The sequence below is a fragment of the Dendropsophus ebraccatus genome, chromosome 3, assembly GCF_027789765.1.
Source record: "Dendropsophus ebraccatus isolate aDenEbr1 chromosome 3, aDenEbr1.pat, whole genome shotgun sequence".
NCBI classification, from domain to species: domain Eukaryota; kingdom Metazoa; phylum Chordata; class Amphibia; order Anura; family Hylidae; genus Dendropsophus; species Dendropsophus ebraccatus.
In genome coordinates this window covers 96,555,418-96,573,737 of record NC_091456.1, presented here as the reverse complement: position 1 = coordinate 96,573,737, position 18,320 = coordinate 96,555,418, and the positions used below count along the sequence as shown (strand labels likewise).

Genomic DNA, 18,320 nt, shown 5'->3' with positions numbered 1-18,320 from the left:
GTGCGTTTTGGATGCGTTTTTTGTGTGATATAGTGCATGTGAATCTGAGTAAGCGTGCGCACTACACCGTACACAGTATAGTCAAGTAATGTTTGTGGAATCTTTTGGAAATCGAGTCGAGCAAGGTTGCGTTTTGGATGCGTTTTTTGTGTGATATAGTGCATGTGAATCTGAGTAAGCGTGCGCACTACACCGTACACAGTATAGTCAAGTAATGTTTGTGGAATCTTTTGGAAATCGAGTCGAGCAAGGTTGCGTTTTTGATGCGTTTTTCATGTAGCTCGTTTTTGCACGTAGTTTCATGTTATTGTGTGCTCCTCCTCGAATGTTCGACCTAATGCTATACCTAACCTTACATGTATTTAATTATTAAAATATATTTGTCACTCTATATCAGCGACTGTTTAATACATAAATGTTGACCATAGTTATTACAAAATGTCGAGATCTCTAACCATAGTCGTTGTGACATGTTTTATCCACACACTAAGATAACAAAACACCACACACACACCAGAACAAACACCGCAGCAGTGAAATAGTTAGCTTCACTCGTTTGCACATGTGTTCATGTATTTTCGAAACAATGTTGATTTTCTCTTTCATCAGGTGTGAATGCAAAGCTGGCATTGATCTGGTCTTGTGGCCTACTAATTAGTGCTAGTTAAGATACAAAGCCTTTCCTAAATTCAATCATTAGACACCAATCTTGGTATGTTTTCAGAAGTGTGTTCAAAGAGTTCTGGCATTCCTTGGTTTAGTGAGTCTTGGCTCAGTGGTTATTAGGCTGTGTTCCTTAGATTACACAGGTGGTCTGTTGGAATCCCAACACCACTCTATGTAATGTCATAATGGAAAACATGTTCTTATTCTAATCGATGTAGACACACAGAGAGGTGAAGTCAGATGGAGATGTCTAGTGATTTCTGTCTTTCTATATAATTTTTCAGGTGCGGTCCCGTCCCCATTTGTGGGACTTGACTGTGCGTGGCTACCACGACCGCGTCCTGCGTCGCGAGACGTGGGAGACGATAGCGGCTGTGGTAGTCCCACAGTGGGGCGATGTGACGGACAGCGAGCAGCTGCGGATGGGTATGTCGTGTTGTCAAATAATGTATGACATAAAATTGTGAGAACAATGTCCGATATTTCTACCAAGACCTCGAAATATCTATCAATTATTAAAATCTATCTATTTCTAATAAATCTTTGCTTTTGTCAGTCCGAGCAGTGGAGACACGCTGGTCTAGTGTCAGGGACCAGTACCAACGGGCGATACGCACGGAGGAGAGGGGTGGGGAGCCGATCTCCATGCGCTATGCGCCTTTGTTGGATTTTATCCCGAGCCGCAGTCAACGGCAGTAAGTATATTTTTCTTATTCCATAATGTATATAGTATCATATAGTGTACAATATGTAATACATGAGATAAAATGTTATATGGGAGTAAGGAATTTTAATTCTGCCTTTGGTTGTTCAGCAGAACCTGGTCCATACTCACTAGCAGATAATCTCATCCGATTTCACCAATCTGCCTCTTTATGTATATGTTTTATAGGAATGTGCAGACAATTATCTTTAATGTATCCCGATAATTTGACTACATACACTATTGCCATTCTTTATAAGGCCCTAGTTGTGTCATGTTTGTTAGCCTTCATGCTGGTGTATGTGACTGTCCAGAGAGGGTTAATGTATCCTGACCAATCACAATAGTCCCCTTTGCTCACACTCAAACAAATGCTTACACACCACTCTGACTCGTGCTTCAACATCCTGTCATTTCTCTAAAATATGTTAGTTTCTGTCATGGCGCTAGAACAACATCTCGTGATTTTTGCAGATCACGGTCACTCCCTCAGTTGTTTAGCGTGTGCTGTAGGTGGCAGAGCCAGTAAGCATGGTGAATGAAATGGCTGTTTCTATGCAGCGGATAATGTTTTATATTTAGTGTCCTACAGTACTAAGCAGTCCGAGAGCTGTTCTCCGGCCCACACTATTCACTTCCTTTATACTCAATGCTGGGCGGCCTGCTGCTCTGTCACTGTCTCAGTGTGGCCTGCGGGGATCTATGACAGGTACACAGGCCTCTTACTGGCCGCTTGTGTATCTGGTCACATGACTAACTCAGGCTCCTCTCCCTGCTGGGCCACATTAAAAAACACTTGTTGTTGTGTTGTCACCAGAATGGTTCCATGCCCACAACATGCCCTGAAGATGAGAGCATTGTTTCCACACTCAGAACGGGGAACATTTTTGGCTAATGTTTTTTTGTTTAAGTTTATTAGAAAACACTAATGTGAATGAGTTAATATAAATAGTTGTATGTCCTAACATAGGATGCGCATAGTACTACATAATGTCTTCGTGTTACCAAAACACACATTTCGACATACTGTATGTTATCAAAACTTAAACATTCGATATATGAAGTACCTTTATGAATGTGTCCATATTAGCTAACCTTTCTGTCTCTCCACAGAACCAGTGGCAATTTCGCAGACCCACCGGGAGGACAGGATGCTGCTGGTTCTGATGTTGCAGCATCACAGCAGGAGGGGGATAGTGCCACGCCACCGCCATCACAGGAGCCTGGCAGTCCTACTCTTTCTGAGGGCACGGAGCCGATGCCAGGACCTTCTGGCTCGACTTCCATGCACGAAGAGGAGGAGGCTGCAGCACCATCAACATCTGGTGCAGGTCCTAGTGGTGTGCCCCTGGCAGCTCGGCCACGTCAGCCACTCACGAGGCCCACTACTACCACCACCAGGAGGCGTCGGGAGCAAGAAGAAGCTCATTCAGCACTGAGTGAGTTGGATCAATCTGTCGTCAACTTTGTCAGGCGGTTTGATGGAGGAGATGATCAGAATGATTTCTTCTGCTACTATCTGGGAGTCCGTTTACGGAATCTCCCTACTAATCTGGCACGTAGTGCGCGGATGGTTACAGAAGTGCTGCTGTCGTGTCACGAGCAGATTGACCCCGATACTTTCCCCGACCCTTGCTATGTGGGCGTCCTCCTACAATCTGTGTATGGGTTACACTCACGGAGGCCACATATCCCGCCGGAGGGCTTTCTTTTCCCCGAGACCACTGCGCCCCCACCTGTGCCCCCACCTCTCTCCCCCCTTGTCCCCCCAGCATTGTCCCCAGAGCCACCTGGTGCCATGCCCCCTCCATCTGAGGGTACTAGGGCCGTTCCTAGGCGCCAGCCACGGCGTGGACGGCGCTCTCGGACATCTCGTTACCCACGACGTTTATGATTTCTACTATGTGATGTATGAGGCAATACATCATAATATTATTATATTTTTTTGGTTTAATTTTTCTATTTTTTTTTTTTTTTTATTTTTTTTTTTTTTTTTTTGGTTTATGGCAAGTGGTCTCCTTTTTCAGGCCCAGAGAGGTCATTTTGTGTTAGGGTAGAGTAGGGTCCATGTCCCTGAGGACACCTTACCGGGGTGACATGGTACACTCTGTTTGAAAAAACAGTTTGCTAAGATCCTCATTTAAAAGAATCTATAGAAAAAAGTAAAATCATAATGTCTTTCCTTTAGCTATCTCCAGGGCGAATGGTTCTTGTGTGTAGGGGCCCTTGTTAGCAGAACCAATATGTCACTACATTTAAACGTCAATAAGGAAAAAAAAGGACTGTCATACAAATAGATGAGTTCCTAAATGCAAGTGTCTGATGTGTCCGGTTTTTACATCCATTACTGACTTTTGTTGCCTATGTTTGACTCAGCATCTTGCACAGAAGGTTGATTTGTGAAATGTATCCTTTTTGTTAACCTTTATACACAATAATGGGTTTAATGTGATATTTCATACAGAACATGCAGAGTTTGGTGTAAAATTATTTTAGATATAATATTTAATTCAACATTATAAGTATTTTAATGATCAACAATAAAATCCAAACTACATTTGGCCTGGAGAAAACAATGCTACATTGTGTGTGTGTGTAAGTCGAATAGTTGACATTCTTCCACACACATCTGCGTTGTTCTCTCTCGATTGGGAGGTGTAATGTACTGATTTGGCTCAAGGTTACTAAAGTACCGCGCGCTTACACAATGTACTGTATCCTAGAATAAAATCCACATTTTCACACATGGAGAGGCCTAAAGCCTTGCCAAGGATACATCAAGGATCTATTCACATGTTTTCAGTTTAAAAAGCTAAAAATTAACCATTATTATGTTTGTATTGGTTTGGCCTTTGCACATAGTGCAGTTAATGGATGTGTTGACGATATATATGTAACATTTCCCACAAGTCTCAGGCTTTTATTAACATGTTGTGTCACTACGCTAATCATTGACTCAGTGTGTGCTGGATGAATATCTGATAGTCTGCTCCTAGACTGGCCCACGAGATCGGCCTTTGGGAGCCTGCAGCAGAATGCAATGATCTGTCTGCAGTAAGCTGCAGCTTCATGCGCCCTTCCCCCTCTGTCCTAATCTAACTTTGACTTTACTATTGTGACATCATATTGCTTGGCAAGTCTGAGAATGTTTTTGAATAAAATTCCTTGTGTATTTATATAATCTCTCATTTTTTCACCTCTCCCAGAAAAAGCTTAGCTGGTTGTGCACTTTGTTTCGCGTAATGATTTGCATTAATGCGACATGCCTATTTTAGCCATGTATACAGATGGCAACACTTTATCAGTCTGAATACAAAGCCTCTATTTCATATGTTAATTCACACTTTCTTAACCCTGTCAGTAACCAAACTGAAAACTAACGTTGATTTCTAGTCAACAGTGGCCTTTTCCGCCAAGGGCTGGTTATTTGCATATGTAAATGAGTGTGTTCGCTCACATATGGAGATAGTGGCTGGGCTGATCCACCGGTTCGGTAGCTCCAATATAGAATGGATCACAGAAATCGTGGGGCCCAAGCGGCAAGCAGGTACGACATGGTGCAAACAAAGGGGTGTAAGGAATGAATCTAGGAATAACAAACGTGTTGTTCTGTGGTCATTTCATGGCTGAGCACCAGTTTTCTCCTTCTGGAGATTACACCTTAGTTTGCAGTTAACTGACGACCAGTGAGTGCCTGGCCTGAGGGCTGGGTATGAGGTATCGTTGGTACAGGTGTGCTCTCGGCCTTGTCAGAGAGTGGACATGTGTCCTGGACCTTTGCAGGTGCCTTTTGGGCCGGAAGGGAAAGGAATGTTGTGTTTGTGGTCCATTTCTTGGAGAAGTGGCCAAATGTTATATAGCATTGTTAGTGCATGTATCTGAGTGCCACCCTGCACTGTGGCTAGTTGCACCTGTGTGATGAGAGCAGGATTGCCATTTGGCCTTGACATAGGATGATAGAAGAAAGGAATTATTTATTTGAAGCTTAGCCATGAGAGAAATATTGTTTGCCACACATTTCTCACGGTCTTATTTTGTAATTGTCCTTGTATATTTTTAAATATAACTCAAAATACAGGGATGAATGTAACAACTGTTTGTGTCCAGGCTTCACCTAGGCCGTGTCCGTGACTGGATGGAGATAACAAATGTATCATTTTGAGTTCCTATGGGTAGAAGCCAAGGTTATTTAGGATGTGTCTGCATTGTAAGAATCTGCACTTTGAAAACCGTCGCTGGAAGAAGAAGTGATTTGGACAACAAAGCCGGAGTGATTCATGGAGCCCGAGATGTATCCTGATCGGTCTGTTATAGCCGTCGGCCAGCTGATCAGTGAAGTAAGTATTTTCTGGAGCTGTTGGGAGTGCTTTATACATAGATAAGATCATCGATAGAAAGATTTCGATCGTCCTTTGGACTCGGAGAAGATAGTTGTGTGGCCGTGACTTAATGTATGACTGTCATTTGTTGTGTGAGTCACATTTACATACATGTAATTTACAAGTCTTGTCTTTTATATCGCTTTTTGTGATGTCCAAAAGTCACATCTGTAATTGCATCCTGTTTAAGTGGTAAATAATTTAGTGAAAACAAATCGATTATGTAATGATCAATAGATGCTAGATAATATTTATTTTATGTGTACGATTGTCTATAGTCATTTAGTGGCACGATACATCGCTCCGAGTAGTTTATGTAAGTACGATTGTGTGTAATTCCTATGTGTTTGCCATCAGGGGGCGCTTGAAATCCAGCAATGACTGCATGAGTCTTTTCAGATGTGTGTGTCTCCTCCAAATCTGTGAATGTGTTAGCTCTTTCGGACCATGTAACGCACATCGTATTTTAGGCGAGATTTGTAAGTAATGGCTGGTCGAGGAATTGTCCTTGTAATAGCACATGTTGTTGGGCAAACAGGGCGTGACTTAGGATTGCTCTTAGCGAGATGGCCGTGCAGCGAACTCTCTCCCTTCTCCCTCCTCCCTCCTCCCTCCTCCCTCCTCCCTCCTCCCTCCTCCCTCCTCCCTCCATGATGGTTGTTGGCGGCACATACATAGTAGAAATCCTACCATATAATGTGCTGATAGTGTCATCATAAGGAGGTCGCTTAAATAGTACGCAAATCACGCACAAGATCCGGCGCAGGCTGATGATGCTATAGGCTAGCGACACAGCGTGGACACGCCCCCTCTCTGTAGTACATGCACGTCATCAGTGTGCGTAGCGGGGTTGTTGTTTAGCCGGAGTGTTTGGTGTGCTGTGCTAATTCTGTTCACTGCTCGGCTAATGAGTATTTTGGCTTTTAGCGCTGCTCTGCTTTGTACTTTGTCAGGCGTTGTAACGTCGGAAGCACACACAATCCGCAGCAGCCACGTTCAAAGAGGCGTGGCCGACCATTATGGCACTTGTAGTGCAGCGGCTTACGACGTGACAATGCCGGACAGAAATGGGTAAGCTGAGCATCGTTACATGGTGTCACATAGCAATTCGCCGAGCACACGACACGCAATAGTTAACCCCCCCCCACCCCCGCTACGCCCAGTGCTGAGGTGGCGAGACTACAGAGAGGAGGCGTGTCCCCCCGTGTCGCTATCCGATCCCAGACCCCCGCGCCGGATTGTGGCCTTCCATTCCCTAGTAGTAAGCACATATATTTAGGGCAAATACTATGAGGACATGATGTGAGTAGTAGTGTACTGTGTATATGATATGTGGCGCCAGCAAACATCATGGAGGGAGGGAGTTGGCTGCAGGTGAAGCTGGAGACCCCACCCACATAAGTGACGTACTATTTACAATCAAACATGGCGTGTAGCATGTGACATGGGTGTAGTAGCTATGACCTTATTGACTAATAATTTCTAAGACGTTACTGTAATTATTTTGGATTTTCAGGTCCATGCTCGGCCAGTGCTATGGGACGGCCCTGCGCCTGGGTACAGAAGCCGGCTAACACGGAGTGCCGCATGGAGGGAGGTTGCCCGGATTGTATACCCAGATTGGGACCAGCATACTAGATTACAGCAATGGATAATTGGTAAGTTGTTTAGCCACTGTGGCAAACCATTAACTCGAGTGTTATGGTCACCTGACGCTGATATATTCCTAATGTGTGGATGCTTTTGCTTGAAGCTAACTATGTGGAGACCAGGTGGTCCAGTGTGAGGGACCGATTCATCAGGCAGCGACGGCAGCTGATCAGGCGTGGGGCCGCCCAAGAAGAACTGGCCGCTTTGCGTTTTGCCCCAATGCTGGGTTTCATTTTGAATTCCCCCAGACGCCGCAGGTAAGTGTGTGTGTTAATTGCATGTGTCCATGGTAGTAGCAGATGATGATGGAAGTAGCTCAGTGTCTTATGTGTGCAGACATAGACATGTGTTAGATTTATATAGATTGTATACATCGAGGCTCAAGCAGGGGGAGCAGTATATTTAGTGAACACTTTAGAGTAATCTCGATTTCGGGAAGATGAGGCGCCCCCTGCTGGACACCAGATAACTAACAAATGCAGCCTGGCCTAACCGCTTTGGGAACAGCTTTTGATCCCTCCAGGATCTAATCCAGAACATGAAATGGCAGTTATGCCAATAGCGTGGACTGTCTTCATAATGTTTAAACAATGTACGCAATGTGTCCATAGAGTAAACTAATGTTCCACTCGGGTGGCCTTGTGAAGACCCACATTTTGGGTCAACAGTGTGTGAATATATTGTAAAAAGTTCTAGTGTGGCACCTCGTACATAGAAAATAGTGTGAAAGCAGGCAGAGTGTAATCCTGCATTGGATGCCTCCATTTTAGTTATCTGGCTAAATATGTCCTTAAACAAAAGTGCCATCTTAGATAGTGACCAGTGTTGTTTTCTCCTCAGACCACAAGTAGTTCAGCAACCAGCAGAGGCCTCATCGGATGAAGAGAATGAAGAACCTAATCTGGCAGAGGGGTTGGCCAGGACTCCACCACCAAGATGTCAAGAGGGTCCTGTGGAGCCTGGCGAGAGAGAGTGACATGTGCCTTGACCGTCCAACAACATTTGTGTTTGTTCCGCACTCCCTCTCCTCAGCTACACCAACACCACCCCTTGTCTGCTACACTGTAGGGCCTTAGTGCCAACCGCGCCTTACTAGCATTAATAATTTCCTAACATTTGTGTGCACCAGGACCACATCAATAACACACTGTTTAGAAGGTCTGGCATCACATTAGCTAGGGATGACAATAACAGCTTGGGGGGATTGGGATGTCCCTTTTATTTTTGTGGTGCCAGAATACAGTCAGGCTGGCTGTGTCCTTCACATATTGCCCACACTATTGCCTCTGCACACTATTCTAACTTCTGTCAACATGGTCCAAAGTAGTCTCCACACACCCTCGCCCACATCCACCCACACACACTATCATGTGAATGTTTTATTTTTTGACATGTAATAAATCCATTGCGACATATCTTGTTGTTTCCCGAAATCTTATTTTTTACTTGTTTATGTTTTAGTGTTTAAGGGTTAAAAAAACAAATGATTATTGACTGCCACTAAGGAACTACGAAATACGCTTCAAAATACTTAGTGGACTTTGTTTGCATAGAAAGCTGTATTGAATGTTGCTATTGTGTCTTATAAAATTTTGTTGTATGCTTTACGTTAGTAGAAAATGAACACATGCTGGATGTCCTTCAGGAGAATATTTCTAATCATATGTGAGACATTGCTGTATGTGTTAAAATGAATGTGTCATGATAGGAAATATTATAATGTAGTTAAGTATTTCATTTATCAGGCCAACACTCTCCTGCTGTGGCCACTTCCTGCCTTGGCCACAGATGGCAGCAGAGAGCACTGTCATACATGACAAACAAGGAATCGCAACATTCACTACATGTTCGTAGTAGGTTCACAATACGTGTATTTGAGTCAGTATATTTTGGTCAGTATTGTTAACAAAACCAGTAGTGGCTTAAAAACACAAAGGCTGTGTTCACACAATGTAGAAATAGAGTGGCTGTGCGCCATTTAAAGTGAAATATTGCTAAGTTTTTTTCTAAGAATGGATGTTATTTGGAAATGTCCTTATTTAGTGTTTTAATGGCGCACATCCACAACATTACAACATTGTGTCGAGATCCTTTGGGTGTTTAGAATCCACTGCTGTTTTTGTTAGCTATACTGAGTGAAATACACGTATTGTGAAGCCACTAGCGAAGATGTAGTGAATGCTGCGATTCCTTCTTTTTGAGGTCTGAGCCTGCTCTATGCTGACATCTGTAGCCAAGGCAGGAAGTGGCCAGAGCAGGAGAGGCTTGTGATGAGCACTAACATATTTTGGGACATTAATGTTATTATCATGACACTATCATTTCCACATAGAGCTCTATGTCCGATGGTAGTAGAAATCGCCTCCTGCAGGACATCCAGCATGTGGTCATTATGTACAAAGTGGAGGATATATAAACGTACACACAATAAACTACATAATGTAGCGTTTACACTGGCAGATTGATGTGATGGATTTTGGATAAGAAATCCAGGAGATGACTGTAGACAAGGAACAGGTGATCAAGTAAAGAGCGAGATTTCTAATCTTTGAATACACTCTTCTGTGTTTTACAGAAAAAAAATGGATGATAAAATAATATTTTTGAACCGCAACCTAAGTAGACCACATCCAGCTGGCGCACCTGGGTGATGTGTGGAGGGATATATGTGGTGTGTTAATAGTGATTGTTAAGAAGTGAGATGGACTGTGGCACTAGAAGATATCAGATCCTGTTACATATCCCACACTAGAAAGTTAGACATATAGTGCGCACCCTGCTGGTCACTCCATAGGAAATGCACATGTTTTGATCACATCAATCTTTCAGCACACTAGGTTCAAAGGACTATACAATTAACATTAGCATGATGTGACCATGCTCGATAATTACTGGCCAGTAGTATATCGAGTGAGGTAATGTGTATTTTCGAACACTACTATGTGGGAACACACAACATGTTTTACATACATTGAAAAGGCAGACACATTGTTTAGTCGAATAAGAAAATATATTTTTTGTTTTAGTAAAAAGAGAATGAAAATTAAATATCAACCAATACATCGGGTTCAAACAACAAAAGAAAATAAAAAAACACACATCCCAGAGACAGGTGACATACATGCGGGAAAACATCAGTCCTGTGGCCGTGGCTCATAAGGGAGGCTGTGAAAGGGGCACGGGCACGGCGCCTTCAGGAGTCATGAAGTAGTCAGCAAAGAGGTTCCTGACCACTATCCCGCGGTTGAGTTGTCTCCCTTGGCCATAGTTGATAGGGGCACTAAAAGCTGGCAGTGTCTCCACGTTCACCTCCGGGGTGGGAGCATAGTCCCGAAGGTAGTTGTGGAGAACACAGGCAGCTTTAATGACCATGTCAACTGTGGCCAATTTCAACTGCAGGGCAGTGGTAAACACTCTCCACTGACTAGTCATGATCCCGAAGGCGCACTCCACGAAGTTACGTGCCCGGCTCAGCCTCCGGTTAAATAGTCTCCCCCGTTCATCCAGCCCTCTCCGTGGGTAAGGGCGCAGCAGGTTGTTGAGTAAAGGGAAGGCTTGATCCCCTACCATGACGAATGGAGCGGGATGCGTGGTACCCGGAAGAGGAGTGGGAGGAGGTAGAGTCACGTGATCTAAGAGTATGCGCCGCCCAAACTCTGATCTCAGTAGCGCCCGGGAGTCCCCAGTACTGCCATAGGAGCCGACGTCGATGGCAAGGAAACGATACGTGGAATCAACAACCGCGATCAGGACCACAGAAAAAAATTTCTTATAATTGAAATACTGTGATCCTGATCGCGGTGGTTGCTTCACACGTATGTGCTTACCATCAACCGCCCCTATACAGTTGGGGAAATTGGCCACAGACTGAAAGCCTGCTGCTGACTGCAACCAAATCTCCCGGGTCGGACTGGGCATCACGATGGGCTGCAAATGCTCCCAGATCACGGCGCACGTGCAACTCACAATTCCAGAGATGGTGGACGTACCAACCCTGAATTGGAGGTGCAACGATACATAACTCTCCCCTGTCGCCAAGAATCTGTGAAAAAATGAAAAATAGTATTTTATGATTCTATTTCACATTCAGCTACATATTAAATTATTACATATTTTAACACTATATTAGATTTCACTACAATTACATGAACAAATAGTTCGCATTAAAATAAAGCATCTTCACCTTAACGTTATGAGCAGACGTCCCACAGGAGGGATGGATTTCCGCATGTAGGTGTCCTGTCTCTGGAGATGTGGGGTCAAAATGGAAAGTAAATTATCAAAGGCCTCCATAGGCAGGCGCACGAAGTCCTGGAACTTGTCAGGATGTCTGCAACAAATTAAGAAAAATATTGATCACTAATATTACACACAAACACACATCATAGGAAGATGTCATACGGTTTACAAATGTTGAAATTAACATCAAACGTTGTAAGGATAAACAAAAAACCTAATAAAATTATGGACTTTGGGGTAAACATTTGTGGACAGTAACCTTTACATTTGCAATATTACATTCAAAGATTTGACGACTTTGATGTATTCAAATCGACATACCGTCGCAAATCATCATACAGGCAACCAATGTGGCCCCGGGTCTCCCTCCGAACATTGATGGGGTGGACCCAATATCGCCGTCCCACCTCCTGCAGACGGCGCTGCTCTGCGTCTTTTTGCCTCTGAGAAGAATTTTTAAAAAATTACATTTATTATTTTTAAGACATCTCAATTAGTCACAAAATTATTACACAGTTGCATTTAAGGACCTTTGGTCAACAGTACTTAAGGGAGCTTGCATAAACAATACATTTAAATCAATGTTTTACGGATTATAAGCCTAAACAGTTTGTAAGGCTAGTTTGAAATAAGTTACATAAAGCTTTAAAAAAAAAAAAAAAAAAAAAAAAAAAAAAAAAAAATATATAGAGACTTACACACAAACGCTGGTAATAATTACGCATCTTCCACAGGATCGAAAGCACCACGAGCTGGTGCTTGCGGCGCAGCCTCATACGCCGGGCTGGCCCATAGGGCGCATTATTAGCGCCATCAGACATCTTTTTTTTTATTTTTTTGCCATTCAAAACACTACAAGCATATGGGCGTACTTCGCGAGTGGGCGGAGATTTTATAGGGATGTGGGTGTGCTTATTTGGCCCGGGGGCAGATTCATGAATCAAATACATGCTTTTGAGCGGGGCCAAACAAGCCAAGACACATCATGACACTACGGCCGGACTCTTACGATAAGACCGTAAGTGGTTTTCAAATACAGCCGCCAGACCACCCGGAGATGTACGGGACAGAAATTTTAACGCCCGCACTGTTACTACGTGTGAAACCGGCCAAAAAGCGTTTATTTGCCTATGACAACACCTTCTTATCCTCTCTGCTCTCACTTTCGAGCAGAGGAACGCATACAATCCAGTTTAGCAAAAACAAAAAAATCTAAGCTAATTTCTTGTGAGGTCCATTATTTACTGTGGTGAGCTATCTAATGTAAAGGAATATACATATATCTGTCAGAATTTATGTGTCATATGTTTGCAAGTTGGTGTTGATATTTTTTATTCGAAAGTACATGATAAAGAATTTACATGGTGTGCACTTCTGGTTGTGGCATTGGGAAGGATTGTTAGAACACAAAAGGCACAGATCTACTGATACTGTCTTGCCATGCCCCCACACCTTTCCTTCAAGCGAATGGGGTGACGGCTGGCGTATGCCAGGGAAAAGGCAATAAAGGTGCACTAAATTTATTGCAGTGGCTCATGCTGCTAAATAAATTTGGTACTTCTTCAGACACTGTTGTCTACTTTTACACCAGTTGGCATGTGGTTCTGCATTTCAAGCTGTATTTTTTAAAAGGGTTGTTCGGAATTTGCAGTAAACTAGCATTGCATTGACTTCTGTGGATGATCTATATACACTTATAGTATATTTTTTGTATTCTAAGCCTCAGTCACATGACCACTCTGCCTGTGAGACCGGAAGCTAATAGCCATGTTGTGGGTAGCCATGTTGCAATGTAGTGTTGGGGTCCTGGGATAACAGCTGCATGTATGTCCCCCACATGTTTGCATGTATTTTATTACACTCTCCAGAACACTGTAAGCTCCATTGGGGACAGGAACCAAGATGAGTGACCACAAACCTGTACAGCACTGCAGAATAAGTTGGAGCTATATAAATAAAGGAACAATATTGTTATTATTGTACTGTAAAGGTCTCCAGTGGCCGGCAGTGTAATATGGAGAGGAGATGCTATTTCACCTCATGTCAGTCACCATTCTATCTATTGCTGAGGTAAACTTTGGACAGAATCCTGGCTCATTTAAGCCCCGCCCCACTAACACTACACCCACATGTAGGATGGCTACTGTAGTGTATATTTAATCAAGGACTACAACTCCTATCAGGAACATATGTGTTGAGGTTTGTAATCCTACAACAGATAAAAGATTCAGGACTCCAGGAAAGTAGGAAATTTTATTTGATAATATAAGTAATCGACAGAGACTGCAGTTGTTTCAGATACCACCTGTTTCAGATACCAGCAGTTGTTTCAGATACCACTATAATCTGTCCCTGTCTACATGCATATGGCTTCTTTACTTTACACAGTATTTTCAAGAGACAGACCCCATGAGTTTTGATCCCAGAACAGCAAGTCAATTGTGCTAACCACTAAGCCACCATACTGCTGCACACTACCAGCACACTATTTAAAGGGGGACCCCACTTAAGAAAGATTCAACCCTGTTCAATCCCCACCCACAATCTAAGTTTGTTTGTAATAGGTTTCTATTACATGAATTGGGCAGTTTGTCTGCAGCACATCCCCAATAAGGGCCCTATTACACGGAAAGATTATCACGCAAAAAATCTTTATATCGTGCAAATTTAAATGATAATCTTTCAGTGTGTATGTAGGCAACGATCAAATGACTAATAAAAATGTGTTTATGCGTCATTGATCGCATTAAATTATCAGTAATTATTCTCCAATCATTCGTCAATCATTTGTTTGTATATAGTATAGTGTTACTGAAGATCATCCAGGCCCGTGTGCGCCTGCATCCCAATTCACCGCTGCACACAATGGAGCATGCGTCCGGAGCCGCACTCTCCATTGTGTGACCTGTCAGGCTTCTGCGGCCACTATTTAAAGGAGTATTCCCCCCAAAAGCAAAAAAAAAAAAATGTAATGCCCCCAAACCTAGTTCTTACTCACCAAGTCCCCCCGAGTATTTTGAGCCGTCTCCCATCTTTCTAGCTGCTGCCGTTCCTGAGTTACAAGTTTTTCTAAAACATGGTCTACAATCAAGATAGGAAACTACATTTCCCATCATGCAATGCTTATGTCTAATGATGAAGTAGCAGAACTGAGATGATGATGGCGACGTAGCAGAGCTGAGATGGTGATGGCGTAGCAGAGCTGAGATGGTGAGACGGTGTAGCAGAGCTGAGATGGTGATGGCGTAGCAGAGCTGAGATGGTGAGACGGTGTAGCAGAGCTGAGATGGTGAGACGGTGCAGCAGAGCTGAGATGGTGATGGCATAGCAGAGCTGAGATGGTGAGACAGTGTAGCAGAGCTGAGATGGTGAGACGGTGCAGCAGAGCTGAGATGGTGATGGCATAGCAGAGCTGAGATGGTGAGACGGTGCAGCAAAGCTGAGATGGTGAAATTGTGCAGCAGAGCTGAGATGGTGAGATGGTGTAGCAGAGGTAAGATGGTGAGACAGTGTAGCAGAGCTGAGATGGTGAGACGGTGCAGCAGAGCTGAGATGGTGGGACGGTGCAGCAGAGCTGAGATGGTGCAGCAGAGCTGAGATGGTGATGGCATAGCAGAGCTGAGATGGTGAGACGGTGCAGCAGAGCTGAGATGGTGATGGCATAGCAGAGCTGAGATGGTGAGATGGTGCAGCAAAGCTGAGATGGTGAAATTGTGCAGCAGAGCTGAGATGGTGAGACAGTGTGGCAGGGGTGAGATGGTGAGACAGTGTAGCAGAGCTGAGATGATGAGACGGTGCAGCAGAGCTGAGATGGTGGGACGGTGCAGCAGAGCTGAGATGGTGAGACGGTGCAGCAGAGCTGAGATGGTGATGGCATAGCAGAGCTGAGATGGTGAGAGACGGTGCAGCAGAGCTGAGATGGTGAGATGGTGCAGCAGAGCTAAGATGGTGAGACGGTGCAGCAGAGCTGAGATGGTGAGATGGTGCAGCAGAGCTGAGATGGTGAGACGGTGCAGCAGAGCTGAGATGGTGAGACGGTGTAGCAGAGGTGAGATGGTGAGACGGTGTAGCAGAGGTGAGATGGTGAGACAGTGTAGCAGAGCTGAGATGGTGAGACGGTGCAGCAGAGCTGAGATGGTGAGACGGTGCTGCAGAGCTGAGATGGTGAGATGTGCAGCAGAGCTGACATGGTGAGACGGTGTAGCAGAGGTGAGATGGTGAGACAGTGTAGCAGAGCTGAGATGGTGAGACGGTGCAGCAGAGCTGAGATGGTGAGACGGTGCAGCAGAGCTGAGATGGTGAGACGGTGCAGCAGAGCTGAGATGGTGAGACGGTGCAGCAGAGCTGAGATGGTGAGACGTGCAGCAGAGCTGAGATGGTGAGACGGTTCAGCAGAGCTGAGATGAACGCCATGCACGGGTGAGTTGCAGGGGGCTGCAGGTGAGAGGGAGGGGGGTTTCAGTGGATGGGGATGGTGCCACCGGTAACCTGTGGGTGATGGGGGGACAGAGACAGTGAGCCGAGGCACCACTGGTAAGCGCCGCGGGCGTTGCTAGCGTTGCCGCGGCTGACGGACGGGGGGAGGGGGGGTGCCGCCGGTAAGCCCAGCAGCTGCAGGGGGAGCAGGGAGCGTGTCGGAGTGGACTGAGAGCTGATGATTCTATGCAATCCGTGAGGGTGGGGCACCCAGATAACAGCAAAACTGTGCAGAATCCTTAATAACTTTATATTGGAAAGATGGAAAGCTACGGGTGGGCAACGTATTAATGCAAAAATAATTTTGGGGGGAATACCCCTTTAATGAACAGCAGCCAAAGAAAACGAACATGTCAGTTTTTCATGCGGCCCAGATGGAATCCCAGCTGAAGCATATGCTATGTCTATACGCTCCGGCTGGAATTCCATTCATTCAAATACAACATATGTTTAGCATAAATCACAGCTGTTGTTGCAATTTGCAACAACGGCTGTGAATTATGCTAAACATACGTTGTGGGAACATGGCCTAAAGCTGCAGAAAAGTCTCACTTCCTGGTCCATTCTGTCTCGGCTCCTTTGTTCTCCCTCTCCATTCTGAGAACAAAGTTACATGATCTCTGTCTCTTCTCTGAGCAGTGTAGGGGAAAGGAGACACAGTTGCTTCATTTCTTTTTCTATTTTATTTATGTGGATAGATAGATAGATAGATAGATAGATAGATAGATAGATAGATAGATAGATAGATAGATATTGTGTTTACAGTGATGGGCAGCGATGGGCAGATACTACAAGATGAGGAGGATACCTGGCAGTTGGCTCTGAAAGGCAATGCATGCTGGGAAATGTAGTTCCCCGGCCGGCACCATCTTGGCCATAGATGGGCTTTTAGAAAAACTTGTAACTCAGGAAAGGTGGCAGCTAAAAAAACGGTAGATGGCTCGTAATACCCAGGGGGTATTTTAATCTCTTGGGTAAAATATCCCTTTAACTATTGTATTTGAAGAAAAAAAAACATCTAGCTAGATTTAAACTAAAGATCCCAGCATTGCAAGGGAACAGAACCAACCAATGAGACAGACACTTACCTGTCTATGGGTAGAATAGGCAAAGCTAAATTCAGAGAGATGGGGGTGGAGCAAAAAGCTTGCAGAGTTGTGATGTCGGCACTGCTGACCCCTGTGACTTGAACGTTTTTTTATATAAATAAACAAAAACAAATCCAAAAAGCAATAGAGGATGCCCAGGGACACAGAGACAAAAAAAAAAAAACTTGGAGAAAACAACTAAGGGAAAGGGACAGATTACAAATGATTCCCTACGCCAATAAGAAAAATTAGCCAGGCAAACTCTTTGAACAGTTGCCATAATAGCCTCTGAGTGACGGATGCCTGTGATATGTGCCATAATGTGGCATATGGTATACTGGTTATATTGCATCTACTATAATGAGTAGAGATGAGCGAGCCTGGAGCATGCTCGAGTCAATCCGAACCAGAACGTTCGGTATTTGATTAGCTGGGGCTGCTGAACTTAGATAAAGCCCTAAGGCTATGTGGAAATCATGGATATAGTCATTGGCTGTATCCATGTTTTCCAGACAACCTTAGAGCTTTATCCAAGTTCAGCAGCCCCAGCTAATAAAATACCGAACGTTCGGGTTCGAATCGACTCGAACCCGAACCCGGTTCGCTCATGTCTAATAATAAGGCATCTGTCACCCATTCATCAAAAAGATTCCATGATAGCCTATGACCACTGTTAGTGGTAGGTGAGAATTGGCTGTTTATTATTTTCTATACAACCACAGCAAAATATCAACACCTGGAAAACCCCTTTATAGTCAACAGCAAGTTTTATTTTGAAAAGCAGATGCCAAACAGGATGATTCAATAGAATGCCTATCCTGCAGCAAGCTGTTGCCATACACTTGCATTATACAAACAAAGCATCTGTCAGGATTCAGTTTTTTTTGACACAACATAAAAAAGATGGTGTTTGTTTGTCTATCACGTTAACCCCTAGACGTCCCTGGGCATACCTGTACGTCCTGGGCTGCCTAGGGATGTTCAGAGCAGTGCTGCGCGGTGGCCCCGCTCTGAACCGCCGCAGTCTCAGGTGCCGCTCATAGCCCGGGACCGCAGCTATTAGCGGGCACGGTCCGCTAATTAAGTAATCGGATGCAGCAGTCAAAGTTAACAGCTGCA

The 18,320-nt window shown here is 44.3% G+C and overlaps 1 protein-coding gene and 1 long non-coding RNA gene across 2 annotated transcripts; one reads left to right on the top strand and one right to left on the bottom strand.

The window, feature by feature from the left end:
• The first annotated feature begins 1,006 nt into the window (after window positions 1-1,006).
• On the top strand, window positions 1,007-2,688 carry LOC138787224 (uncharacterized). Its single transcript, XR_011362325.1, has 3 exons — window positions 1,007-1,092; window positions 1,223-1,361; window positions 2,483-2,688. It is a non-coding gene; the product is annotated as an uncharacterized lncRNA (long non-coding RNA).
• Window positions 2,689-10,392: 7,704 nt separating this feature from the next.
• On the bottom strand, window positions 10,393-12,098 carry LOC138787223 (uncharacterized). The gene is made up of 3 exons (XM_069964425.1): window positions 11,959-12,098; window positions 11,582-11,728; window positions 10,393-11,440 (listed from the first exon to the last, which is right to left on the bottom strand). Exons 2-3 carry the CDS (start codon window positions 11,689-11,691, stop codon window positions 10,552-10,554), a joined length of 999 nt encoding a protein of 332 aa, XP_069820526.1. The 5' UTR covers window positions 11,692-11,728; window positions 11,959-12,098; the 3' UTR covers window positions 10,393-10,551.
• Window positions 12,099-18,320: the final 6,222 nt, after the last annotated feature.